The sequence below is a fragment of the Protopterus annectens genome, chromosome 11.part0, assembly GCF_019279795.1.
Source record: "Protopterus annectens isolate FY-2018-M chromosome 11.part0, PAN1.0, whole genome shotgun sequence".
Taxonomy (NCBI): Eukaryota; Metazoa; Chordata; order Ceratodontiformes; family Protopteridae; genus Protopterus; species Protopterus annectens.
The window spans coordinates 799,587,531-799,611,960 of NC_056745.1; the positions used below are offsets into that span (position 1 = coordinate 799,587,531).

At 37.2% G+C, this 24,430-nt stretch overlaps 1 protein-coding gene across 3 annotated transcripts in view; it reads right to left on the bottom strand.

Annotated features, from left to right (window-relative positions):
* Nucleotides 1-24,430, bottom strand: part of DGKI (diacylglycerol kinase iota) — a 5,490,864-nt gene that overhangs the window by 2,533,030 nt on the left and 2,933,404 nt on the right. For all 3 annotated transcript variants that reach the window (XM_044088223.1, XM_044088222.1, XM_044088221.1), the window contains one exon: nt 417-496. In XM_044088223.1, the coding sequence (XP_043944158.1) occupies nt 417-496 (80 nt within the window). The remainder of the gene's footprint in view (nt 1-416; nt 497-24,430) is intronic.

Here is a 24,430-nt window from a genome sequence, read left to right on the forward strand (position 1 = left end):
TATATATGACATGCAGATACTGTATAACAGGTATGTCATGTCCTCATTCATAATCCCACACGTAAGTCGATTTAGGTAAATTATAATGTTGACGTAATCAGCCAAGCATCATTTGTTGATGTCAGAATCACTGTCTGACTCTCAGCTTATAAGTTTTGTGGTTATTTATTCATAATGTAGTGGGAAAATGTTTAATATACCATAGTCAATAATACACTTATAGACCTTTGTAGCAGTCAGTGATCAGAGTAACGGTTAAAGAATCATGTTTTCCACACAGTAGAGTCAGGGAAGAAATGGTATATCTGAACAAATATTGCTTTTATTATGCCAGATGCACATTATAAAACATGAAAGTCTAAAATTATACTGAGCATTATGATTAAAATTTATGTAATAAAAATATAATTTCTTACCTCCTGTAATCTTTCAATATACATGCGGCATGTCTCTAAATCAGAGTCACCTCGAATAACAATGATTCCAAGAGGAATTGCTGAAAAAAATACAAAATAAAGTTAGACATTTTGACTAAAATTTCCAGTTGTACACGGTTTTATTTGTTCTTGGTGTATCTCATAGTTTCAAAATAAAGTGACTGGTTTTCATTTAAATGAGGATAGTAACATTTATAGATCCTCCTGTGGATAGCCATAATGAATATCACATGCCCAGTCTGTTTCTCTAAGACATCAGTAAACGAAGAAACCCCTCAACCTTCATTCACAGCATAAACAAAAATAATACATTTTACATTAAATGTTCAGATACTCATATGCCATTTATTTTTTTTTTGTAATCCATTAGACAGCTTATAGAAGCATCTTTAGTAAAAGAGAGGAGTTCCTTATATTTTATAACTGAAATACAAATGAATATTATAATTTTCAGATATCTATTAATTGGTTAAGTGATTGATAGCATTTCTGCAGTTTGGAATGAAATATTAGTATAGGTCATGATTCTCAAGGGAAGTCTAGTCAATCGAATGCAAGAGTGGTTTGTGGTGCTTTTAACAAGAGAAGCCTTTTTTTACAACATTACATCCTAATTGAAAATAAACAACTTATGTGAATATTTACTTAATAGTACATGCCATAGTTTACTCAAATCAAATATGATGAAGAAGCTGAATATATGGAATGCATCATAAATTTTCATTAATGAAGCCATAATTTTTCAGTGGTTGACACAGAAGTATTTCACAATTATAGATTAGGAATATGATAACCAATTCTGAGGTGCCAGAAGGGAGATTCCTTCCAAAAGAGAAGGCTCTGACATAAGTAATGTAGATTTCACCCTGGTCTTGAAGCACTGCATCATCTTAGTGCCTTTGCTGGATATTGAAGGGGTCATGACAGCATGGCAAAATGTGTTCTGTGAGCCTGCAAAATATATATATATATATATATATATATATATATATATATATATATATATATATGTAAACACTACCACTCTCCAGATAATCTAGATCAGAATCTGCTGATTCATGACAAACTTACCTCTCTGTGGTCATCACTGCATCAGTCTAGGAAAAGGTAAATGTCTACCCATAAAACTGTTAGGATCCGAACTCTGAACTCTGTAAACTTCTGCATCTCTTTATATTTACTCCCCTTGTGGCTAGAGTTCATTAAAAAAATCCTGTTCCAACCTGAGACATTACACACAAGCCACACCCACTCTCATTATCCCTAGAACGAAACTGCACAGCACTGCACGTGCTCTCTCCTGTCAGGCACATACATTTTGGCAAGCTCTTCCTATTGTTCTAAAGGAAATCTGCACTGACTCCACATACAGAATGCATCTCAAAAAGGACTTCTTCATCCAGTCCAAATGTTCCCACTTCAACACAGGATATATCGCCTAACACACTACAACTATCTCATTTCCAGGTCTCTTCTCTTCTCTTGGATTTACTAAAGATTGATCACTTTAGAAACAAATGCACATATTGTGCATTATACTGATTGCTCACTGCAATGTACTTGCACAGTTTTTTTTTCTATTTAACTGGTCTGAATTACTCTGTGAGTGCTTACATTTCTGCATTTTTGTATTTGTTAAATGTTTTGTATTTCACTCAGGCTGAGACAGAAATTGGTCAATATTGATCAGTGTGCTACCCCAGCAAACAAGTATAAATAAATAAATAAATCAATCAATCAATAAATAAGTAAATAAGCAAATAAGCAAATAAATAAATACATACATACATACATACATGCATAAATAAATAAATAAATAAATAAATAAATAAGCAAATAAATAAATAAATAAATAAATAAATAAATAAATAAATAAATAAATAAATAAATAAGACCAGGTACCCTCTAATATCTTGTAGAATTCAGTTTTCTGGAAATGCTGTTTTCCACTATTCAATCTATGTATTTTCTGGGGTCTGAGACATGCATACATCTCATTCCAATTTTAACTTTTATGGAGAGGATAGCACAGCACAGCTGAGATTTGGAGAGCATCCATTTTGTGTACATTGAGGTTTGCATCTCTGCTGTTAGCAGATGATGATGTACTATTTGGCTTGGTGAATGTGATTTTTGGCATATGCTAGTATTTTCCTGTTGAGTGGGAAGTGGCTGGGATGGGCGTCAGCACTTCTTAATGCTGCTGTTCTCAACAAGAAAAAAGTGAATTGCAGGTGAGGGGCGAGTAGCTACCTCAAAGTACCTCAGCATCTAACTCATTGTGAAATTTGAGAAGATGGAAGGCACACCACCAGATTCATGTAGCTGAGGCAGCACTGTAGGCATTGTTCTGGACTGTCAAAACTAAAGCAGGAACAAAGTCCTAGGGTGCAGGCTTCAGCACAGTGAATAGGTGTGATCAGTCCCTCTAAGTCATTGGTGCGATCGCTGGTTGATGGATGGCTGAGAGTGAGTGTAGATTAGTCCCTGCAAATGCATGTGATATCAAAAATTATTTAAGCAGACATAATTGATTTTGTTTTGCTCCTTAACTCTTGGTTGAGAAGATATCAACTGAGAGACTGCCCATGACTCCAACTGACCTGGCTGAAGTGCTACAGCTGTGCTTAGGTATACCATTTAATCTATGTCCCCACCCTTATCTATGGTCATGACATTTGCGAATGACCTTGTTAACAAAAAGAAACATTTGGAAAGTAGTTGAAACAGTAAAAGCATAGATGTATGTAGTGAAATCATGTTTCTTCATAAAATTGCTAACTCACACTCTATGACAGACTGAGGAACTCAGCAGTCCAACAAGGATGATAGCCACTGTACCTTAGGAAAAATGCAATCAACCGAATCGGCTTGTGTGTCTCAAGAAAATGACCCTTGGGTGGCCCCCAGGGAGGTTTATAACTTATGTGTTTATATTCATTTACTGGGAAGATCTGACTGGGCCATGCAACATCCCTTTTCAGCAGAGAAGTATGATGCATCGCCCAATGCGAGAAGGCCATGCGACAGATACAAGATGGACTAGAAAGATTAAGCAGTAAATTGGAAATCATCCAAACTGCTTGATTATGTCTGCATGTGTGCCATGGGTCAGTGACTATATTTGTACATGATTCAATAGACTTGTTTCTCTCCACATTTAATTTCACTGTTTTGGGCCCATCATACATCTCAACCTCTTAGAACAAGAAATCTGAGCAAGGCCCAAAAATAGGGACAATTTTTAAATACTGCTCTTGCAAACTTAGAAAGTTGATAGACTGACAGGTTTTGATTTAGCATAAATGTTCTGAAGGATATGAAGTTTGAAACTCAAATGTCTGTCATTATTTTCTAACTTCAGTCTTTAATGATTTACCACTAATTTGCCAGAAAACCACAATTTTATGAAAAACAGACAAAAAATATGAGGCCAAAATCTGGGCATTCTGCAAAAATCTGTACAATTGAAAGATATGGTGCTCATTCTCACCTGAACTCCTGGAATGAGTAATGCAAATCCTAAAGTATGAATGGAAGAATAAATTCTCAAATGTATTTATGAATGACTCAGACACAGGGAGTAAATGAAAGGGCAGCAGTTCCATAGCAAAATCATATAGGATATAAAAAGAATGTCAAAATACAGAAACAACTGTACATAGATGTCTATAACACCATATTTATTTATACAGAGGCCATGTGCATATTACCTCAGGAAAAATAAAGTATTCCAGTCCAGTAGTTAGTAAAATACTGAAATTATGAGAAAATAATACAATGTACAGTACAGCAACAACTATGTTTGGGGTCCAAACCAATACATTTCATTCATACGTGTTAGAAGTCTGTACAACACATCTGAGACTTCAGATAGTCATGTGATATGAACATGGAAACTATAGTAACAAGACTAAGGAAATTACATGACTATAAGATGATCAGCAGGAGGTTTGTAAGAAGACGAAAGGTGTCAACCTTCATTTGAACATAATAATTTTATTGTTAGACCAGTGGTGTACAATGTTCAGCTCTGGGGCCAATTCAGGCCTTCGATGCAACACCATCTGGCCCCCAGAGAGTAATCAAAAATTAAAAACAAAAAGTGACAAAAATGCAATGCCTTTTTCCAGTCATGCAAAATTTGCAGCACATGCTTACTTACCTAATTGACTGCAGTTGCACACACCTCTAATTTTAGCTGCGGAACTAACTATTCTTTGTTGTTTATAACTTGTAGTCTGTAAACAGTAATACCTTTCTGCAGGAGTTTGTAATAAGTCATGGCTGCAAGCTAGAATAAAGTTAAATGCAAAGTTGATGTTGAAAACAGGCAATTTCATGACTACTGTCTTAAGTAAAAATGCCAGTCACCTGTACCTATTGTTAACTCGTAACGATTTACTATATTTTGAGGTGGCCCACAGATGCATTAAGAATTGGTGTAGTGGCCCTCCCCACAAAAAGGTTGCGCACCACTGTGTTAGATAATGTAATTGGTATAGTAATGAAGTATGGAGGGTAATTTACGTCTTATTATATATTTACAGAGGTGAAAGTGTAGTCCTCGAAAATAAATGTGTATTTAAGGACTATGGACTTAGTCATTCAAGGGTTAAATGTTTATACTTATGGTCTACCGACCTGTAAAAAGTTTGACATCAAAATCCCCATAACAGTACTGTTGATATGTTGTACTTCATGTATAAATTTACGTTTGTGTATATATAACTATCTATCTAGACAGACAGATAAATAGATGGATAGACAGATAGTGAGTTACTTACATATAGTGCAGAAAAGTGTTAATAAGCTAAAGCAAATGTACTTTTCAGATGAGAAATATGAGAGATTCTCACACAGTTGTATTTCATAAATATTCAAAAAGCTATAAGTTCAGTGTAATTATACTTTTGTTTATAAAAGCAGTGTTATTTTTGTCTCACAGTATGCAGAATGTATATTAAGCATACAATGCAACATTTTACAATCTATGTGACTGCTTTTAGCAGAAATACAGCACAGCTATCAGAAACTGAAACTAAATCTGACTGAAAATATCCCCACATCTGCAGTGTTTTCAGCTCAAATACTATATTATCATATTTGGATAGTAGCTTGTTGGCTACCCCTCCATCCAGTGTTAAAGATACTATAGAAGCATGAAAACTATCATCCAAATTTAAACCAAGCAAAATGTATAGTCCATTGGAACTAAAAATGGAGATAACAACTGTCATTAAATGTCTGCCTTTCGTCAGAAGGATGCATAGTGAACTGCAGGTATAGAAGTTTATTGCCTGGAGTATACTTAAAGACTGTATGAGCTTACATTTCAGAGGTGGACAGAAGATAAAGTACATCTTTAGCTGGTGGCAGTAATGGATCCAAAGAATCTGTATGTAGAATTCTTTGTTGTATCATTTATCTCTTTAAACATATTTATTTTATATTTTCTTTGTGTGAGTTTATAACTGCCAAAATATTTGTTTTTTTTTTTTTTCAAAATGCAATGATTCATTTTATTTATGTCAAATTAACTGTTGGCTTTCACCTTTCAAACAGTGCCTAAGCTATTGCTTGTACAATAACAGTTAACAGCTGACTTGTTTTTAGAAGTAATTGTGTTTTAGCGTCGGTAACCTCGGCAACATTACAGTAAAGACAGGGAGAACATTCTGTGTGTGTGTGTGTGTGTGTGTGTGTGTGTGTGTGTGTGTGTGTGTGTGTGTGTGTGTGTGTGTGTCTTAAGTCTGGTGTTAGAGTCCACAGATATGAGCTCCAGACACACACTTTCAGACAGAATATGATCAAACATTTCCCTATATACAAGGTAGAGGTTGCTTTTATGCATCCTGTAAGAAATAGAATATAATGACTATCATGAACCCTTTCCAGATCTATCTAATAAGAAAGCATGAGTGCATTTTATTTTGTTTGCTTGAAGGACACAAAACAGAGTTTTGAATTCAGTAAACTTTTAGATCAGTAAGGTATAAGATGGCACAATGATCTGTTTTGAGTGGCCTGACATGCCATTTGGATTAGATGGGCTGCATAAGATGCTTTACTGCCATTCACTGACAACATGATTTTTATACATAAAGCTGTTGTCAAACATTCTCCCTGGATCTTAATACAAGTGTCATCTTCTATGATTTAACCATTTGTTAAAAACATAACTTTACTTCTTTTTACCATATTTCAAGATCCTTTATTTAATTACATTTTGGTACAGTTATTACAATTGTACCACATATGTTTTTATAGGTCTTGAACATTGTTTGCATCTTATATTAAAGCAATCATGCTACTCAGCATCACATCTTTAGCATATTATCTACCTGAAGCCTAATCCTCAGTTTTATGTAGGTGAATCATCTTAAAAGAAGTGATTACAGTATGAAGTCCTGTGACACAACACTACCTTCATTACGATTTTCATGAGATTTTATATCTTCAACAATAAATGCACTTTTATGTAGAAACAGTTTTTACCCATTTAACTACATGTAGATTCATATTTACTTTATTTTCTCATGTATCCCTTTATGTGAAATATGATAATGCCTTAGCAGTGTCAAGATAAACAACAAGAATTCTCATGTCTTCTAAAAACAGCCACAAGATTCAAAAGGTAGGATGTCCCCTTCATAAATCCATAGTATGCCATATCTACCAGAAGTAGGCCCCCCTCTGTCATTGTGGATAAGCTCTATTTTAACTCACCATGCATTTCCGTAAGATAATGTGCAGGCTGATGAAGCAAAGCTTCTTCAGTCTGATGTACCCCCCCCCAAACATTTGTGAATTTGTTGCACTATAGCTTGTCACCACAAGTATTCACATGCCAACATTTTGTTTAACATGACTGGCAAAAGTTTACTTAGGCTTTATTTGATTCTGTATCAAAAAAGTTATGTTGCAGCATGTATCATGTCAACAGTTATGTATAGAATGTATTTTTATTTTCATTTTAATTTGACTATGTCATGTGGCTGTTTGATCATTTAATTATTTGTAGCAATATTCAGAATACTCTACACTGCTTTGCAATAATGTTACCTTGATCAAGGGGAGAATTTTTAAGTGACAAAATCTGTAATTATTGAAATTGTTAAACCCATTTGCATACATTTACACGAGTATAGTAAGAGGTATGTTAGCAGATGACATTACATTATGGTTTCCATCTGAAAAAGAGTACTAGAATGTCAAAAGTCTAATTAAAACTCAGCGAGGATGAAACATATTACTACAAAATGTGAAATGACAGGCTGTAGACTATGTACAGTACTGTGGAGAAGGGCATTTGAAAGTAAATTACACCAGATGTCAAAACCACTGGGATGAAGATGCAGAACAGCTTGTTCATGGCACATGTACATATATCTTATGCACTGCAGATGTAGGCATAAATGGGAGAGGGAAATCAAGAAACATGTTCTACGTGAAAACAAACATATTGCATGTTTCAAGCTGTGCACTGCAGCAGGCTTGTAGAGCAACTTATATATAGATCAGGGTGAACAGATGGATCAGACTTCAATCCATTTAAAATAATGTATTAATCTATGGTAATTATGACATAGCAATAGATTTAAAGTGAATCATATTTAGAATGCAACTGGAAGAAAAGTAATAAGGTTTGGAAAAAAAAACAGGGAAAGGGGGTAACCAGAGATCCATGCATAACAGAATGCAAAGTATTTGGGCTTGGAGGTATGAGTAATGGATAAAGAGTCAGTGGAATGCAATAAGAAAGCTATGCCAGGGAAAGCTAGGCTGCACTTAAAGAAGTGAAACAGGCAGATCAGGCCTTTGGAGAATAAGACAAATATGGTTTTAATGATAGTAGTTCTACAGGAGACGCATTTTAGGTTCATAGGTTAGTACTAGGCTAATTACCCTTGTGAGCCTAGCCAATTACACCTTATGAGGCTCAAACCCTGCACCTTGTGTTTGTAAGGCAAACACCTCAACCATTAGGCCACCCTCCCAATTTAATTGACCACATTGCCATAGGTATTATGCAAAAACAGAGGGCATGTAATGTTTAAATGACAAGTATGGTTGTGGTGGGTTCCATTCTAGAACAGGCAAGGGAAGACTGAGAAGTAGACAGGAACTGGGAGGATGACGATGATGTTCTCTGTGCAGAGGCACTAACATTCTGTGTACGGCAGTAGTGAGCCAGTAAGGAAGATCTTTTGTAAGCAAAAACAGAGCCTGAAGGAATCAATAACTATATGAGATAAGGAGTGAAAAGTAACAATGGAGGTAACAAGGGGAGAAGCATATCTGGAAGCGAATGGAGCAGACAGGAGATGGAAAGGAGAAGGAATGAGGGAAAGAGCAGAAGAGGAGTAGCAAAGAAAGGAGGCAATCCATTTAGAAGAAATGAGTAGTGCATGACAGTGTTTTAAAGATGGAGCATATAGCTGAGATACAAAGGAAGAGATATGCAGGAATAAAGACTTCAGAAGAAATGCAACAGTACTGTGCATCCAAGTTAGTGTACTCAAGTACAGCCAAAAGATGCAATGATGTACTCTGGAAAAGTGGGAGTGCAAAGGGAGAGCTGCTAATCCTAGCAAAAAAAAAAAAAATGTTATGTACATATGTATATGGATAAGGAAGGTGGGAGGGGAACAATACATAACAACGTTACAGAGAAAAGCAATGAAGCAACAGGTAATGCAAGGAATTAGGCAGAATGAGGGAATGGAGTGAAGATATGATGCAGTCAAAAAGGATAGCACAACTCTGTGATCAATGTGGCCTACCAAATATCTGTGGTTCTGCACACTGCCTTTAACTAGCAGCTGCACAATAGCGGGTCGATAAAGAAATAATGCATTTCTTTAAATTAAGATGCAAAATATAAAAGCAAGGATATTGAAACATATATAGACAGTTCCACAAAACATGTAATCCATGACATCACATAAAACTATAAAACAGTGTTTTTGCGAAATGTGGTAAACCCCTATCATTGAATCTTTGGTCCCACTCATTGATCTCTAAATTAAATGCTGCTGAGATTTCACAAACTCAGACAAAGGAGAAACATAAAACTAAAAAAAGGCAAAAGAAAAAGAAAAAAATTAACTGTTTGTCTTTTCTCCAAGTCATGGGACCACAAAAACTACATTACAGCACTTGAAATATATGTATGTGTGCGAGTGTGTGTGTGTGTGTGTGTGTGTGTGTGTGTGTGTGTGTGTGAGTGTGTATATATATATATATATATATATATATATATATATATATATATATATATATAAAATGTGTGTGTGTGTGTGTGTGTGTGAACATATATATATGGATTCCTATTACAAGAACAAAAGTTCACTACTTCGAACTTGTAATAGGAAGCCTCACTTCTGCGAAAGTTCACTTTAACAAAAGTGAACTTTTGCGTAAGTGCACTTCAGCGAAAACACCGCAGCACAGTGGAGGACATAAAAAGCAAGCTATGTCCTTCACTATGGTGCGATAGTCATGGACCTTAGGGTTGGGGCACGGGTTGGGTAAGGGATAGTTAGTAAAGCTGTCCCCTAACCCATGCCCTAATCCTAAGGTTCATGACTATCGCACCATAGTGGAGGACATTGCTATGTCCTTCACTGTGCTGCAGTCGTCACGGATCTTAGTGTTAGGGCACGGGTCATGGTAAGGACTATCCCCTTACTATGACCCATGCCCTAACCCTAAGGTCCGTGAGTACTGCACGGAAGTTCACAGAAGTTCAGTACAATACCCGTTCGCTGTACTGAACATCACGTAAGTGCACTTTCGATTAAGTACACTTTCGCTGCAGTGAGAATTCCATGCACTATTTCGAATTAGTGAAAATTCAATCTAGTGTATGGAACCCATATATATATATATATATATATATATATATATATATATATATATATATATATATATATATATATATATATATATAGATATATAGATATATATCTATACATATATATATATCTGTACTCACACACACACGTACCTACATGTATATATCTATATACATACATATCGATGTCTATATATGTGTCTATATATAGGTTCATAGGTAGGTACTAGGCTATCGGCCCTGGGGCCTATACAAGCCCAGCCAAAAAGGTACCCTGGCTTTTGCCACCCAAGAAAATTATTTTCCTGTGCCACTGTCGAGCAGAGACACAGGTGATCCCCGGGATGAATTTCCTATTTCCCATCCAATCATCAAGATTTTTCTTGAAGAGTGCTAATGAGGAGCTTTGTTTGATATAGATAGGTAGTTTATTCCAGAGTATGGGAAGTCTCTGGGACAGGAATCTATCCCTCCAGCATGTTCTGTTTATTGTGGTGACAAGGTTTAGGTTCCTAGAGCGTGTAGCTCAGAGGGATTGGGATTTCTTTAAGTGGAGCATGTCCAACAGCTCTGGGTTTGACATAGCTTTGTATGTTAGGCAAAGATCACCTCTGAGTAGGCGATATGCGACGGAGTAAAGCTGGATTTTTTTGAGACAGTCTGCGTATGGTATCTGAGGCCGGTAATCCTCTTTGTGAGGTATTTCTGCGGCCTTTCCAGTTGTTGTAGATGCCTTGTGAGGTACATACCAAAAGGGGCGTTGTACTCTATACTGGGTCTAATGAGTGATGAGTATAGGGGAACAATGACCTCTTTTTTTCAGGATGAGAAACCTTTTGTGATGAGGTGTGCCACGTAGAAGGATTTCCTGACTACTGTGGCAATGTGATTATCAAAGGAGAGACTACTGTCCACCTGTGTCCCAATGTCTCTTATCACACTTTCGGTGGTTAAGTATACTACCGCCTATGGTGTAGTTCATGGGTACAGAGTTTTTACCAAAGGGGATGACAATGCACTTTTTGGCATTGAGCTTGAGGCCATGGCTTTGACAACACCAGGCAACTGTCTCAGTGAGGCCCTTTGGTAGGATGTCCACATCGTTAGGAGTTTTGATTATGGCTCCTAGTTTACAGTCATCTGCGAACTTCATTAGCCAAAGACCTTCTGCATTAGCCTGTACTTCAGAGAAGTAGATACCAAACAGGAGAGGACCCAGGACTGAACCCTGTGGTACTCCACTTGTCACTGGTCTGAAGTCGGATTTGGAGTCTGTTACTTTCACAGTGTGGGGTTCTGTCAGCGAGCCAGTTGGCAACCTATCTTGTGACATAGGGATTTATACCTAGTTTAGTGAGTTTATCTATAATTCCAGAGTGGGGGATGGTGTCGAAAGCCTTGGCAAGATCTAGAAAGATTGTGTGAACCACTTTACCCTTGTCTACGGCTTTGGTGACTGCTTCAAAGAAATCTATCAGGTTTAGGAGACATGATCTGCCTTTTACAAACCCAAACTGGATGGGATCCAGAGGTTGGAGATTACCAATGTCTTTGTTTATAAGTTCCTTGATGATACGTTCCATGGCCTTGCAGACCAGGCTCGTCAGGCTAATGGGGCAGTAGTTCCCGGGGTCCGTGGTGTGGTATATATATATATATATATATATATATATATATATATATATATATATATATATATATATATATATATATACCACACACACACACACACACACACACACACACACACACACACACACACACACACACACATCAGATGTCTTAAGATGTCGACAACAAGTCAACATGAACAAGCAGTTACTCATTCACAGTACTTTAAGCGCTGACCAAATATTACAAGGCCAGACAAGTTGGGTAGCATTTTGTGTCACTTTTACATGAGCCTGACCAAGATATAGATTGGAAGTACTGCTATGTGAACAGGGTCAAGCTTTGGCTTCTTTCTATTCCACCATCTACCCAGTAATGTAAGGTTATCTTTCAGGAGTTAATGGATTTCTTCATTGACGTAGTTCTGGGATGATGACCAACTTCAGTATCTAAGCTAACAAGGATATCTTGGCTGTATGTCAACAACTGGTTGTCACCTGTGTTATCCAACATTTTGAACACACACATCTTTGGGGGACCCAGCTCAGTATGTCCACCTTAGACTTGGGCATACAACAGGTATCTTTACTACATCACTGCCTTATTCAGTTCACTGTCAATCTATGGGAGGCTTTTGAAATTCTGGGCAACATAAGTTAGGCCTTAGAAGAGCAGACCTTTAAATGAGATGTGTGGAAATATATATAAATTTGTGAGTGTTGTGCCTTGGAGAATTCCACCTACTGTGAAGTACAGTAAACTTGTAATTAGTGTGCATATGTTGCAGCACAGGTCAGTTTTCCAGTGCTCACCTCTGCAAATGCACTTTTAACCAGTAACGGGAGGCCCTGAAAGCCATTTATTTTTTTTTCTTGAACCAGAGTTTATTTTTGATGTGGCAAAACTCACAGTGTTATGTCTTATACCTCAGACAGGAAGCCATAATTGCCTCACCTACACTGATCTTGAACTATAAAAATTCTAAAATCTAAATGCTACAACTGTTGATCGCCTTATACCTGCCTCCCACTGATTCCTTTCAGTGTTTAGTGTTGCAGGAGCCCCTTTTGAGTGCATTCTGACATAAATCAGATGTAAAATCCATGGTTGCTTGCCTCTCTTGTTGAGGTCCCATCTAATGCATCCTTCCTGTGCCCTGACATGATTCTAGACTTTGATCTCAGGATATTTGGGAACAGGGTTGAGCATAAAGGACAGCATATTGGATTTATTCATGTCAAATTTAGGTTTGATGATTGCAATGATGTTTATCAAACTAGGAACAGAGTTCACATCTAGGTAGAGCTCCATGGTGCTGAACTGATCAGCCAAGCTCTTTCTGGATATTGTGAAAACAGCCTGGCTTATCTGCCCAGAGTGAAAACATTTTCTTCTTATTAATGCTAGCTGACGGTTACATATTTTTCCCTTGAAGATACTTTCACATCGATGAAGACACCTTCTTTCACAACACGTCCACGAGGTTTGTAAATAAATTCTACCTTAGCTATAATTTGAGGTCCAGCTTTAAATTTTCTCTGAACTTTTCTTTTTGGTTTCAAGAGTGTATTGCCCAAGCTCAAGAAAGTTGACTCTTTCCTAGCTTCCTGTGCTGAGGACATATCCACTCATTCTATTTTCCCCTTTGAGCAATTTGGATTTTCTGTCTACCTTAAAGAAAGTTTTTGTGCTACCTGCCCTGGAGACATTTGCCTTGCACTCCATCACACTAGATATTTCCTGTCCATCTTTAAACTCCGATAAGTTGGTAAGGTTATTGAGAAGGATGTCCTGCAATAGACATAATAGTGATATAGCTACTACTAGGGTTCAGGGATTGATATTAGTATTTTGTTTTGGTCCTACTTCATATTTCTTCTCCATTTGATATTGTGAACCATTAATTTTTTGGACAAGCCATGGAAACTACTCTGCTGTACCCATCAGACAGTGGCAGATGTTAATTCTTATGCCAATTACTTGGTTATCTCTAGTGTCTCAGAAGGGTCTATTCTGGTACCTCTGTTGTTCTCCATGTGCATGTTACCACTAGAATTCATTATAGAGACAGGCCCTTGCTATTATTGCTCTGTAGAGCATGTAGACTATGTTCAGCTTTACATCTCCTTTTGTTACATAAAATGAATACTGTGACTCATTTAGTTTTGATTTGATATACATCTGAAAAGGTGGATGATGGGTAACTTTCTGAGACTCAGCACTTGCATGACAGTGGTCATGGATATTCATACCGCCTCAAGGAATTAGAGCTATCCACATCTTAAAACAGCCTGCTTTTTATTGCTGTACACTGGACTAATCTTCCACATCCTAGGACTAACTTGCAGTGAACATGGCTGTCTACAGCTAGTGCAGCCTGGTTATTTACAGGTACTCTCATTTTCTTTTATATTATTCGGGTTCAGAGGGAACTGCAGAGATTGTTAACCTGGTCCCATATAACAGTGACAGCTTTACTGATGGTATATTTAGCCCTGAACTATCTGGGTCATTTATTAGAAGCAACTCATGTTCTCCTGAGGATCAGCTAGGCCCTTGGCCTCTTCCTCATTGAGGTTGTAGAGGTTACCACAGGAATTTCAGGAGGTTGTTCTGTCAGGTCCATGTGTCCAGTGGTATCTTGCTCATGGTTGAAGGAACCTCTTCGCTAAGCTGACCAACTATAAGATTTTAGCATTGGTTATATATTATATGGCACTTCTGTTTGTGTAAGTAGAATTACATGTAAAAGGTAGTTTTTTTGTATTTTGAACCCAGTCTGAGGTCTTAATCTTGCAGCTTCTTCCACAGTTGTGGCAGGATTATGATCTACTGCCAGAATTGTGTCTTGTTTAGTCATTTGTTATAGCATTACTGATACATTTCTGCATACTCTGATGCCTTAGTCTGTGGTAGGATTGCAGTAGTGGCAGTACAGTGAATTCTGCTCCAGGATTTATGATTTAGTATATTTATAGTTATATATATCGGCTTAATTTTGCATTCCAATGACTTTCTGTTTATTTTGCTACTGGATTTTTCCACTGTTCTTTGCGTCTGCCCCAGCCCTTCCCAAGTCAATAAGCTAAAAGTTTCTGAAATTCTAACCATATGACTAGAGATACAGCTTCATTGTTTTACAACCCTCCCACCCTTCATTATGGCAGTTTTAAAAGGTTATGTCTCTGGTTTCCAATGCTTATGGTTATCTGACTTCCAAAGTCCTTTCCACCCTCTCTCATTGCTGTTGTCTTTTATGTAACCTATTAAAGTACTTGCCCACCCAATGTATTCCATATATCCATAATACTAAGTGCCCACCTAAGTGCCTACCCAACAAAACAGTATTACACTTGAGTAAACTTCCCTTATTACAAATTGTTTCCTGCTCGTTTTCTCAGAGCTCCCATCTGTTTGGCACCCGTGTCACACTCTGAGGGGGTCCTAAGTTAATCCTGTTCTATCCTTGGCAGACAAGAGACTTATTTTATTGTTTTGCACTTCAGTTAACTATTTGAAATGTTAGAGCTTTATTTTTTATTTATTTGTTGATTTTGTCTTAAAATCATTCTAAAGGTCCATAATACTTGAAATTTCCTTGTCAAGGTAGTTTATGTTGATATGTTTTGTTGTAACATTGCACTTGCAAGATATTTTTCTTCATGTTATTACATCAAGAGTTTAGCAGTGCCCTGTACAGACACAAATGCCTAGAAAGTAAATTTATCTATAGCAGAGAGTCGATTATCCAAACTGTTTGGGAACTATGGTAGTTTGGATAATCAGACTTACATTGAAGCAGATGAAAAGCTTTTAAAATCTTGTTTTTTTTCTGCACGCAAGGAATACACTTTTCAACCACTGATCAATTCCAGTGGACAATAAAAAATATTTTTCATACACAAGCAGGCTACAAGCTCAAAAAACATGCACAAGTGAAAACATAATGTTTGCATATTCCGACTTTATGATTTTTTCCTACTTGAAAACTTTGTAAAGCTGCATTCAGATAATTGACTCGTCAATTAACTGATGCTTAGATAATTGACTCTCTACTGTATATAAATTCCCTTAGAACTGAATCCTGTAACTTAATGTAGCTAAAACAAAGCCATTGCATGTAGACAAGCTTAGAGCAACTAGTTTGCACAGTAAACAACACTACTATCAAAAATTAGCACAATCTAGCTTAGTCTAGTGCAAAAACATTAAAGACCACTCAAGGAGACCTCTGTATAACCCAGTCCATGACCTACATTAGCCCACTCAAATAAGGGTCTGGACAACATGGATATGCAATTTTCAAATGTCTCCATAGCCACCTTGATAGATATGGGCATCCTGAGACAATGTAACAATTGACTCATGTTCACAGGCAACCATTTAAGCCTTAATAAAGCAAACACAGTGTAGATCAATATGTGTGTATGTATGGCTTTAGGAAGCTTTCTAGGGGCTTGCACAAGTATATTAATACTGAGCACATATGAGCCTGACTGCCATTTTGTAGTAAGCTGATGACATGTAAGCATGTATGTCTGTGTAGTCTGTCAGTTAATCAGTTTGTTTAGATTTTGTAATGCTGTTACCCATCCTGATGTGTTTCTATGTAATAAAGCATACCAACAAAGTACCCCGCATGCTTGCCATCTGTATTAGAGACAGACGAGTGACACAGTGCAATAATGGGATCCAGATTCTCCAGGTTTGAGACACTCAGTTAAGACTGGAGGAATATACGTGAGTGAGTCATCCGTACTGCAAGTATAACTCTAAAAATAGGTCAGAAACCAATTTTAGGTATTAAAACTTGCTCAAACTATTTCATATTTGCAAAATATGAAATGAGGCATTCAGAACACTCTAAACAAATTTCTAATTAACAGAAATATCCAATACTGCGATATATTAATAGAAATATTCAAAATAACTATGGAAAATGTTTTAAATAAAAGTCCAAATCGCATAAAATGTATAAAATAAGGGAAACTACAGCATTTTTTTGCTAAGCGCTGCTTTTTCACATTAATTAAAGCTGTTCAAGTTGTCTAAAGTGCATGAGGTGCTCACATGTTTTTGTAGTATTACAGTACAGTTATTTTGCAAAATACAGCCATTTTCAGAGCATATTTTCCAAAGCACAGTATTTCAAAGAGTTTATTGTACATTTGAATGTTATTACAGGCACACAGCAGCTTGTTAATACATAATTACAAAGACGATACTTTTCAGTGTGTTTGGGCATACTTTGTGGGCATGGCAGAGGGATTTCAAAAACCAGGTCCACTAGTGTTTGACAATAATATTGCACAGATCTGGAGAGTGTTTGAGAAAGAGTATGATATTTTCATACAGGATGCATTTTCTGATAAAGATGACCGTACAAAGACATTTAATCTGATTAATTTTTGTATACACCTGCTGTCTTTTCAGGAGTGGGGCAAAAACCATCATATAGTTGTAACATCTGAATCAAGGGAAGACCCTGAGTGCTTAAAACATAAATTTAGAGAAATGTGTAACCCCCAACAGAAAGGCACTTATTTTATACAAGGGATCAAGAGCTTGATGAAACTTTTGCAGCATATATAACTGATTTGAGAAACAAAGCTAAAACGTGCAGATTTGGTAATTTAAGGGATGAGTTGATAAAAGACAGACTTGTGTGTGGTATTAAAGATGATGCTGTGAGAAAGATTTTGTTTTGTGACAGCGATTTAATTTTCAAGGAGGCCATTGAGATTTGACAGATAAATGAGCTTACAGAAAAGCACATGAAAATGCTTACAAATGAGAAATGCATGCTCACAAATGAAGGTGGTCTTGGAAGATACTGCTGTAAACCCAGTGTTGATAGTATGCAGCATGAGGTTAAAAGAAACAGGCCTAAGCACATGGCAGCAACTATAAACCCTGCAACACTCAGTGGGAAACCCCATAGCTTTCTAACAAATTCCAGAGCGCACACAGTCTCAGTGAAGCATAAGAATGAGTCAGCAAACTCAAAGAATTGGCCTCCCACTCAGTTTCATTGTCAGCTATCATAATTGTGGTCGAAATCATGAGCCTAAAAGGGAAAAATTTTCAGCTTTTGGTTAGCAATGTCACAGATGCAATAAGTGAAATCATTTCAAAAGGTTTTGTAAATCAAAAGGAACATATTCTTTTATTAAAAGGGAACATTTTAAGAAACAAAGTTGATAAATTAGAAAGCTGTGACTCTAGTATTTATGTTGATGGTGTGTCAGTGCTTTATGAAACAGTCAGTGCAGTGCATTTATGGGCAAAGAATAAAGTCTTTTGTACTGTTCAAATGGAAAGCCCGTAGAGCTCAAAGCTGACACAGGTTTAAAGTGCAATGTTATGTCTGCAGAAACATTTGCTAGAGTGTGTGCTGATGAGAAACTTGATTTGACGAAGTGTGCAAGCTTGTTGCTTATGGTGGTGAAGAGATTCAAACTGAAGGCTCAGTAGTATTTTCATGTTACTCTGCTGGAAGAAGCTATGCCTTGTTATTTTATGCGGTCAAAAGGCACATCCAGTCATTATTAGAGCTCAGAGGCAGTTTGAAAATGGGACTGCTTTCATTTAATAAGTAAGTCATCATGTTAGCTTGAAGGACCACTAGTATAATTTTTGCCCAGTATATTTTTTTACCTATGCTGATCTTTTCAAAGACAAACTAGGCAAGCTTCCAGTTGTGAAGTTAGACCCAGATGTCAGCCCAGTTGTCAGCCAGCCTGGACAGTTCCACTACCTATGCAGAACAGAGTCAAAACCAAGCTAGACAAAATGGTGCAACAAGGTGTAATTTGTCCATTTGAAGAACCTACTGAAAGGGTATCTTCCATGGTGGTAGCTCATAAGAAAATCTCAGATGATATCAGAATATGTTATGATCGATGAGATTTGAAAAAAGTGCTGAAAAGACCTCATCATCCAATGTGCACAGTTGAAGAAGTTATAGCAATGATGCCAAATGCCACTGTTTTTTCTGTCTTAGATGCAAAGAGCTAATGTTGGCAAATTTTGCTTGACAAGACATCCTCATTGCTATGTTTAGTACTCCTTTTGGCAGGTACAGATTTTTGAGAATGCCATTTGAGATAAATTTTGCCAGTGAAGACTTTCAATGTGCAATGGAGCAAGTTTTTTTCTGGGTATCCTTGTGCTATTACAGTAGATGATCTTTCAGTAGGAGGTAATGGTGAAGCTGAGCATGACAGAAACCTCAGGAAAGTTTTGGAATGAGGACATCAAGTGAATCTTAAGATGATTCCTCAAAGTGCAAGTTTAGGTTACGAGAAGTTACTTATGCTGGTCATTCATTTACCAGTTCAGGCTTGTTACCAGACCATTCCAAGCAAACAGCTATTCTTGAGATGCCAGTTCCAGACAATGTTCAAGCCCTTCAATGATTTCTTGGCATGGCTAACTATCTAGCCAAGTTCATTTCAGACTTAGGCCAACTAGCAGCACTGCTTAGAGAGCTGACACGTAAATATGTATCCTGGTCATGGTTGGAACAGCACAAGAAAGCGTTTGATATCCTGAAACAGAGAATTGCGAGTCCACCAACTATCAGATACTATGATATTCACAAACCAGTTACTCTTTCCTGTGATGCTTTGAAATTTGGTCTTGGTGCAGTCATTCTTCAAGAGGGTCAACCTGTTGCCTATGCATCCAGAACTTTAAGCCAAACTGAAATGCAGTATGATTAGATAGAGAAAGAGCTCTCGGTAATTGTGTTTGTATGTTCAAAGTTCATGATTATATTTATGGTAGACCTATTCAGATTGAAACAGACCACTAATCTCTTGTCACTATTTTGAGAAAGCCTAGCCATAGAGATCCAGCCAGATTGCAATGTATAATGGTGAGATTGTAGAAGTATAATTTCAGTCTTCTCTACATGAAAGGTAAACTTCTTTATCTTGCTGATACATTGTCCAGATCACCCAAAAATACCATGGAATAGCATGAGAATGAACAACTTGATTTTGAAGTCATTGAAGTGAGAAAATTTTCTCCCACACATCTTGATGAGCTTAGAAGTCACACAGCCTCAGATCCTGTTTTACAGAAGCTCAACCACATTATCAATCAAGGATGACCATCAAAACAAAATAGTTTACCTCAAGAAGTGCAACCTTATTTTCCTTACAGAGATGAGATTTTGTCTGACAATGGTATCGTCATGAAAGGTCCAAAAGTAATTGTTCCAAAGTCCTTGCAACCAAAGTATATTAGTATCTTGCAAAAACCAAATAGTCCCTGCTAGATGAAGCACCTCCAAAGAAGAAACGAATGCTCAAATGTAAAAACAAGAAGGTGCACCATATGCTGCAAAACGTGAATGAAATTCTTCTCCTTGATGTATAAAAACACTTTTATTGTATAAAAACAATAAAACAGCTGCAAAGTAAGCGCTTTCGCGTTATAACAAACGCTTCATCAGACATGAAAGCACTAAGCATAGAGCCCATTAAATACATTTTCTGATGTCACTAACCAATTAAAAACAGCAAATCAGAGCAGTGGTGTTCAAACACATACACCTGACCAATTAAAGCAACCAACAAAACTTAATGACAATATTAAAACTTAGAAGATAAACTAATCAAGTTGGTAGACAATATAAAATTAATGTCTAAGTGGTCTACTGGTTAAAAATGGCTTTAATGTCACTCTATCATTTAAACCAAACCTATGTGCTTGTAATTTTAGTATCCATTTAGCCTCCCTTTCCTCTGTGGTGTTTCTGACATTGCCTAACCGGCTAGTAGTGGATACTAATTCCAAAACCTGAAACTTGAAGCTATGGGAACACCCTTTCTCCATGATATGTCTGGCTAAGGCATTAGTGGTATTGCCCTTGTTGACAGCATATAGGTGTTCCCTTATACGTTCCCTTAAAGATCTTGTAGTCATGCCTACATAAAAAATGTTCCTTCCAAACCTGGTTCAGTTAATCCACCGGTACATCATTCATCGCGGAAAGTTGACTCTATACCTTTAAATTCTGCAACCTCTAGTGTTGATGCTGCGACGAGTTCGTCCTGCATGATGACTTCATCAAAAGGAGCCGATCTTTTGGCTCCGTCTTTGCAGAATGTTTCTGAAACCTTGCCAGTAGCTACAGATATACCGTTGCAGCGTCGAGTGGTTGTTCAGGCTGAGATTCACGCCGTTAACGACACCACGGTGGATTTACCATCTAATTTGGACACTCCAACTTGCCAAAGGGTTCCTGATGTCCGTAGGAAACAACTGTCCATGGATCCTTTCGTTATAACAGCAGAAGAAGAAATACTTGGTTTGGGTGATGGCCTGCCTTCTTTTCCACTTCCCTTCAAACCACACGAAAGGAGGACTTGGTCGCCACAAGGGAGAGTGGGGAAGAGGAAGAACATGGACGAGCCTTCCCACAATATGAAAAAGGTACCGAATTCCAAGATTTAGTTGTCAACCTTTCCAAATACTCTTTGAGTAGGAATGAACTTTCTATTCTGAACAAAGGGTTGGGTTTTATACCCTCTGGATGCAATGATTTAACTGATATCATCGTTGATATCAAACTTTTTACTAGGAATTTGGGTCTCAAGTTATTATTTGGTCAAGATGCTGGTACCAGTAATTCTTCACATAGACCTTTTAGAAAACCATCTTGTTTTATGCCTCCACAACATCCTTTGTTAGAGGCGTTTGAACAAGCTTGTGAAACTGACTTGTTTAAAATATACAATGATAAACATGCTCAGCCGAATTTTTATAATATGACCTCGGGTGAGAGAGATGCCCTAGCAGACTTGAAAAGTAATGAACAAATAGTAATAAGACAAGCTGATAAAGGTGGAGCCATCGTGATTCTTGATAAATCTATATATCTTGATAAAATGTTCTCTATGTTGGCTGACAGGGAGACATATCTCCCTATTTCTAACAGTATTTTAAATGATTTAATTAGAAAAGTACATGCTGGTTTGTATGATCTACTGTTAACCATGGTGATAGATAATGAGCTTTATTTGTACCTATTAGTTGATAAACCCCTTGTTCCCTCTTTTAGGGGCCTCCCAAAGATTCACAAAGATGTGAAGAATCCGTCTCTAAGACCTATTGTTTCTAGTCGTGGATGGCTGACAGAACCCTCATCCGTCTATTTGGATAAGTTGCTTAAACCCTTCATTTCAGAGGTGCAACATGTCCTTAGTGATACACCACATTTTTTGGAGAAGTTAGCCATTTTTGGTAAATCTTTTCCTTTAAACACCCTCAATTTTCTAGTTACACTAGACGTGAAGTCATTGTTTACATCAATACCCAATGACGTTGGCATGGAACATGTTCGAGCTTTCTTAACCAAGAAAAAAACATCCACTAGCATCATCAACAAGTGTATGTCGCTTCTCGAAATTGTTCTTGAGAACAATGTTCTTTGTTACGAAGACAAATATTATCTACAAACGAAAGGCGTGGCGATGGGCATCCCGTGTGCCAACGCCTATGCCAACTTGGTATTGGCACAATGGGAAGACCAATATGTTTTGAATACTAGCCTTGACCACAATAAACATCTCACTTACTACAACAGGTTTGTAGATGATGTTTTTTTGCTTTGGGGAGGCACCGTTGATCAATTGTTAAGTTTTGTGAACTACTTAAATGAGACAACTGATTTTTTATGTTTTGAATGCAGTTATTCTGTTGATGCCATTGAGTTTTTGGATGTTAAGATTATTAAGGGAGCTACCAGTTTTGAAACGGAGCTCTTTAGGAAACCATGTTGGAGGAACAACCTCCTACACCGGGCCAGCATGCATCCCAGGCATGTACACCGGAATCTAGTGAGGAACCAAACATTAAGGGTGTCTAAGCTGACATCTCAAGATAGTGTTTTTAATCATCATAAATCAGTGCTAGCTAGGAATTTTACATCTAGGGGTTACAGTCAGACACATGTACATGCAGAAATTGCAAGAGGTGACCTGTATAGGGAGAACATAGGGGCACCATTGATAAGTAGACCATATCCTTGTGAATCTACCAGAAAAGTTAGTAATTCAACGACCACGAGCAGGATAGTCATCCCTTTCACCAATAGGAACCATCATGTGATGGACGTCCTTAATAGAAATTGGAGGTTACTAATGGTTGATGAACGAATAAAGAGCTTGGTTGAAGAGAGGCCTCAAGTAGCATATAGGAATATGCTTTCTCTCAACAGGTTACTTTGTTATGATAGAGGTTGTCAAACTTCTAGAAGCCTAAAGAGAACAGGTACGTTCAGTTGCAAAACCTGTAATCAATGTAAATATATTTCCTGCTCTGATAGTTTTGTTCATCCTGTAACGAGACGTTTTTATAAGTTCAGCCAATATGCGGATTGTAAATCCACTAACCTGGTTTATGTTGCAATTTGTCAAACCTGCAATATTTTTTATGTAGGCATGACTACAAGATCTTTAAGGGAACGTATAAGGGAACACCTATATGCTGTCAACAAGGGCAATACCACTAATGCCTTAGCCAGACATATCATGGAGAAAGGGTGTTCCCATAGCTTCAAGTTTCAGGTTTTGGAATTAGTATCCACTACTAGCCGGTTAGGCAATGTCAGAAACACCACAGAGGAAAGGGAGGCTAAATGGATACTAAAATTACAAGCACATAGGTTTGGTTTAAATGATAGAGTGACATTAAAGCCATTTTTAACCAGTAGACCACTTAGACATTAATTTTATATTGTCTACCAACTTGATTAGTTTATCTTCTAAGTTTTAATATTGTCATTAAGTTTTGTTGGTTGCTTTAATTGGTCAGGTGTATGTGTTTGAACACCACTGCTCTGATTTGCTGTTTTTAATTGGTTAGTGACATCAGAAAATGTATTTAATGGGCTCTATCCTTAGTGCTTTCATGTCTGATGAAGCGTTTGTTATAACGCGAAAGCGCTTACTTTGCAGCTGTTTTATTGTTTTTATACAATAAAAGTGTTTTTATACGTCAAGGAGAAGAATTTCATTCACGTTTTGCAGCATATGGTGCACCTTCTTGTTTTTACATTTGAATATTAGTATCTTGCATCATGGCCACCCAGGAATCGATTTCACTAAAAGGATGGTAAGAGGACTAGTATTTTAGCCTTCTATGTCAGAAGACATTGAGACAGTACCTTCATCTTGTTCTGTATGTAATAGTACAAAGCTACATCAACAGAAGAAACTGCTTCAGCTAAACCAGATTACGGAACTACCTTGGTTGACAGTTGCCACGAACATTTTCGAATGGAATGGTCAACATTACTTGATGTTAGCAGACTCTTATTCTAATTGGTTCAAGATTGATGTACTTCCTAATATAGCATCCAGTACTGTCATTACTAAGATAAAGCATCATTTTCCAGTCCACGGTAGTCCAACAAAGTATTTCTGACAATGGCACACAGTTTACTAGCCAGCAATTTAAAAGATTCACTGAAAGTGGGACTTCATCCATGTTCCAAGTAATCTTGAGTACC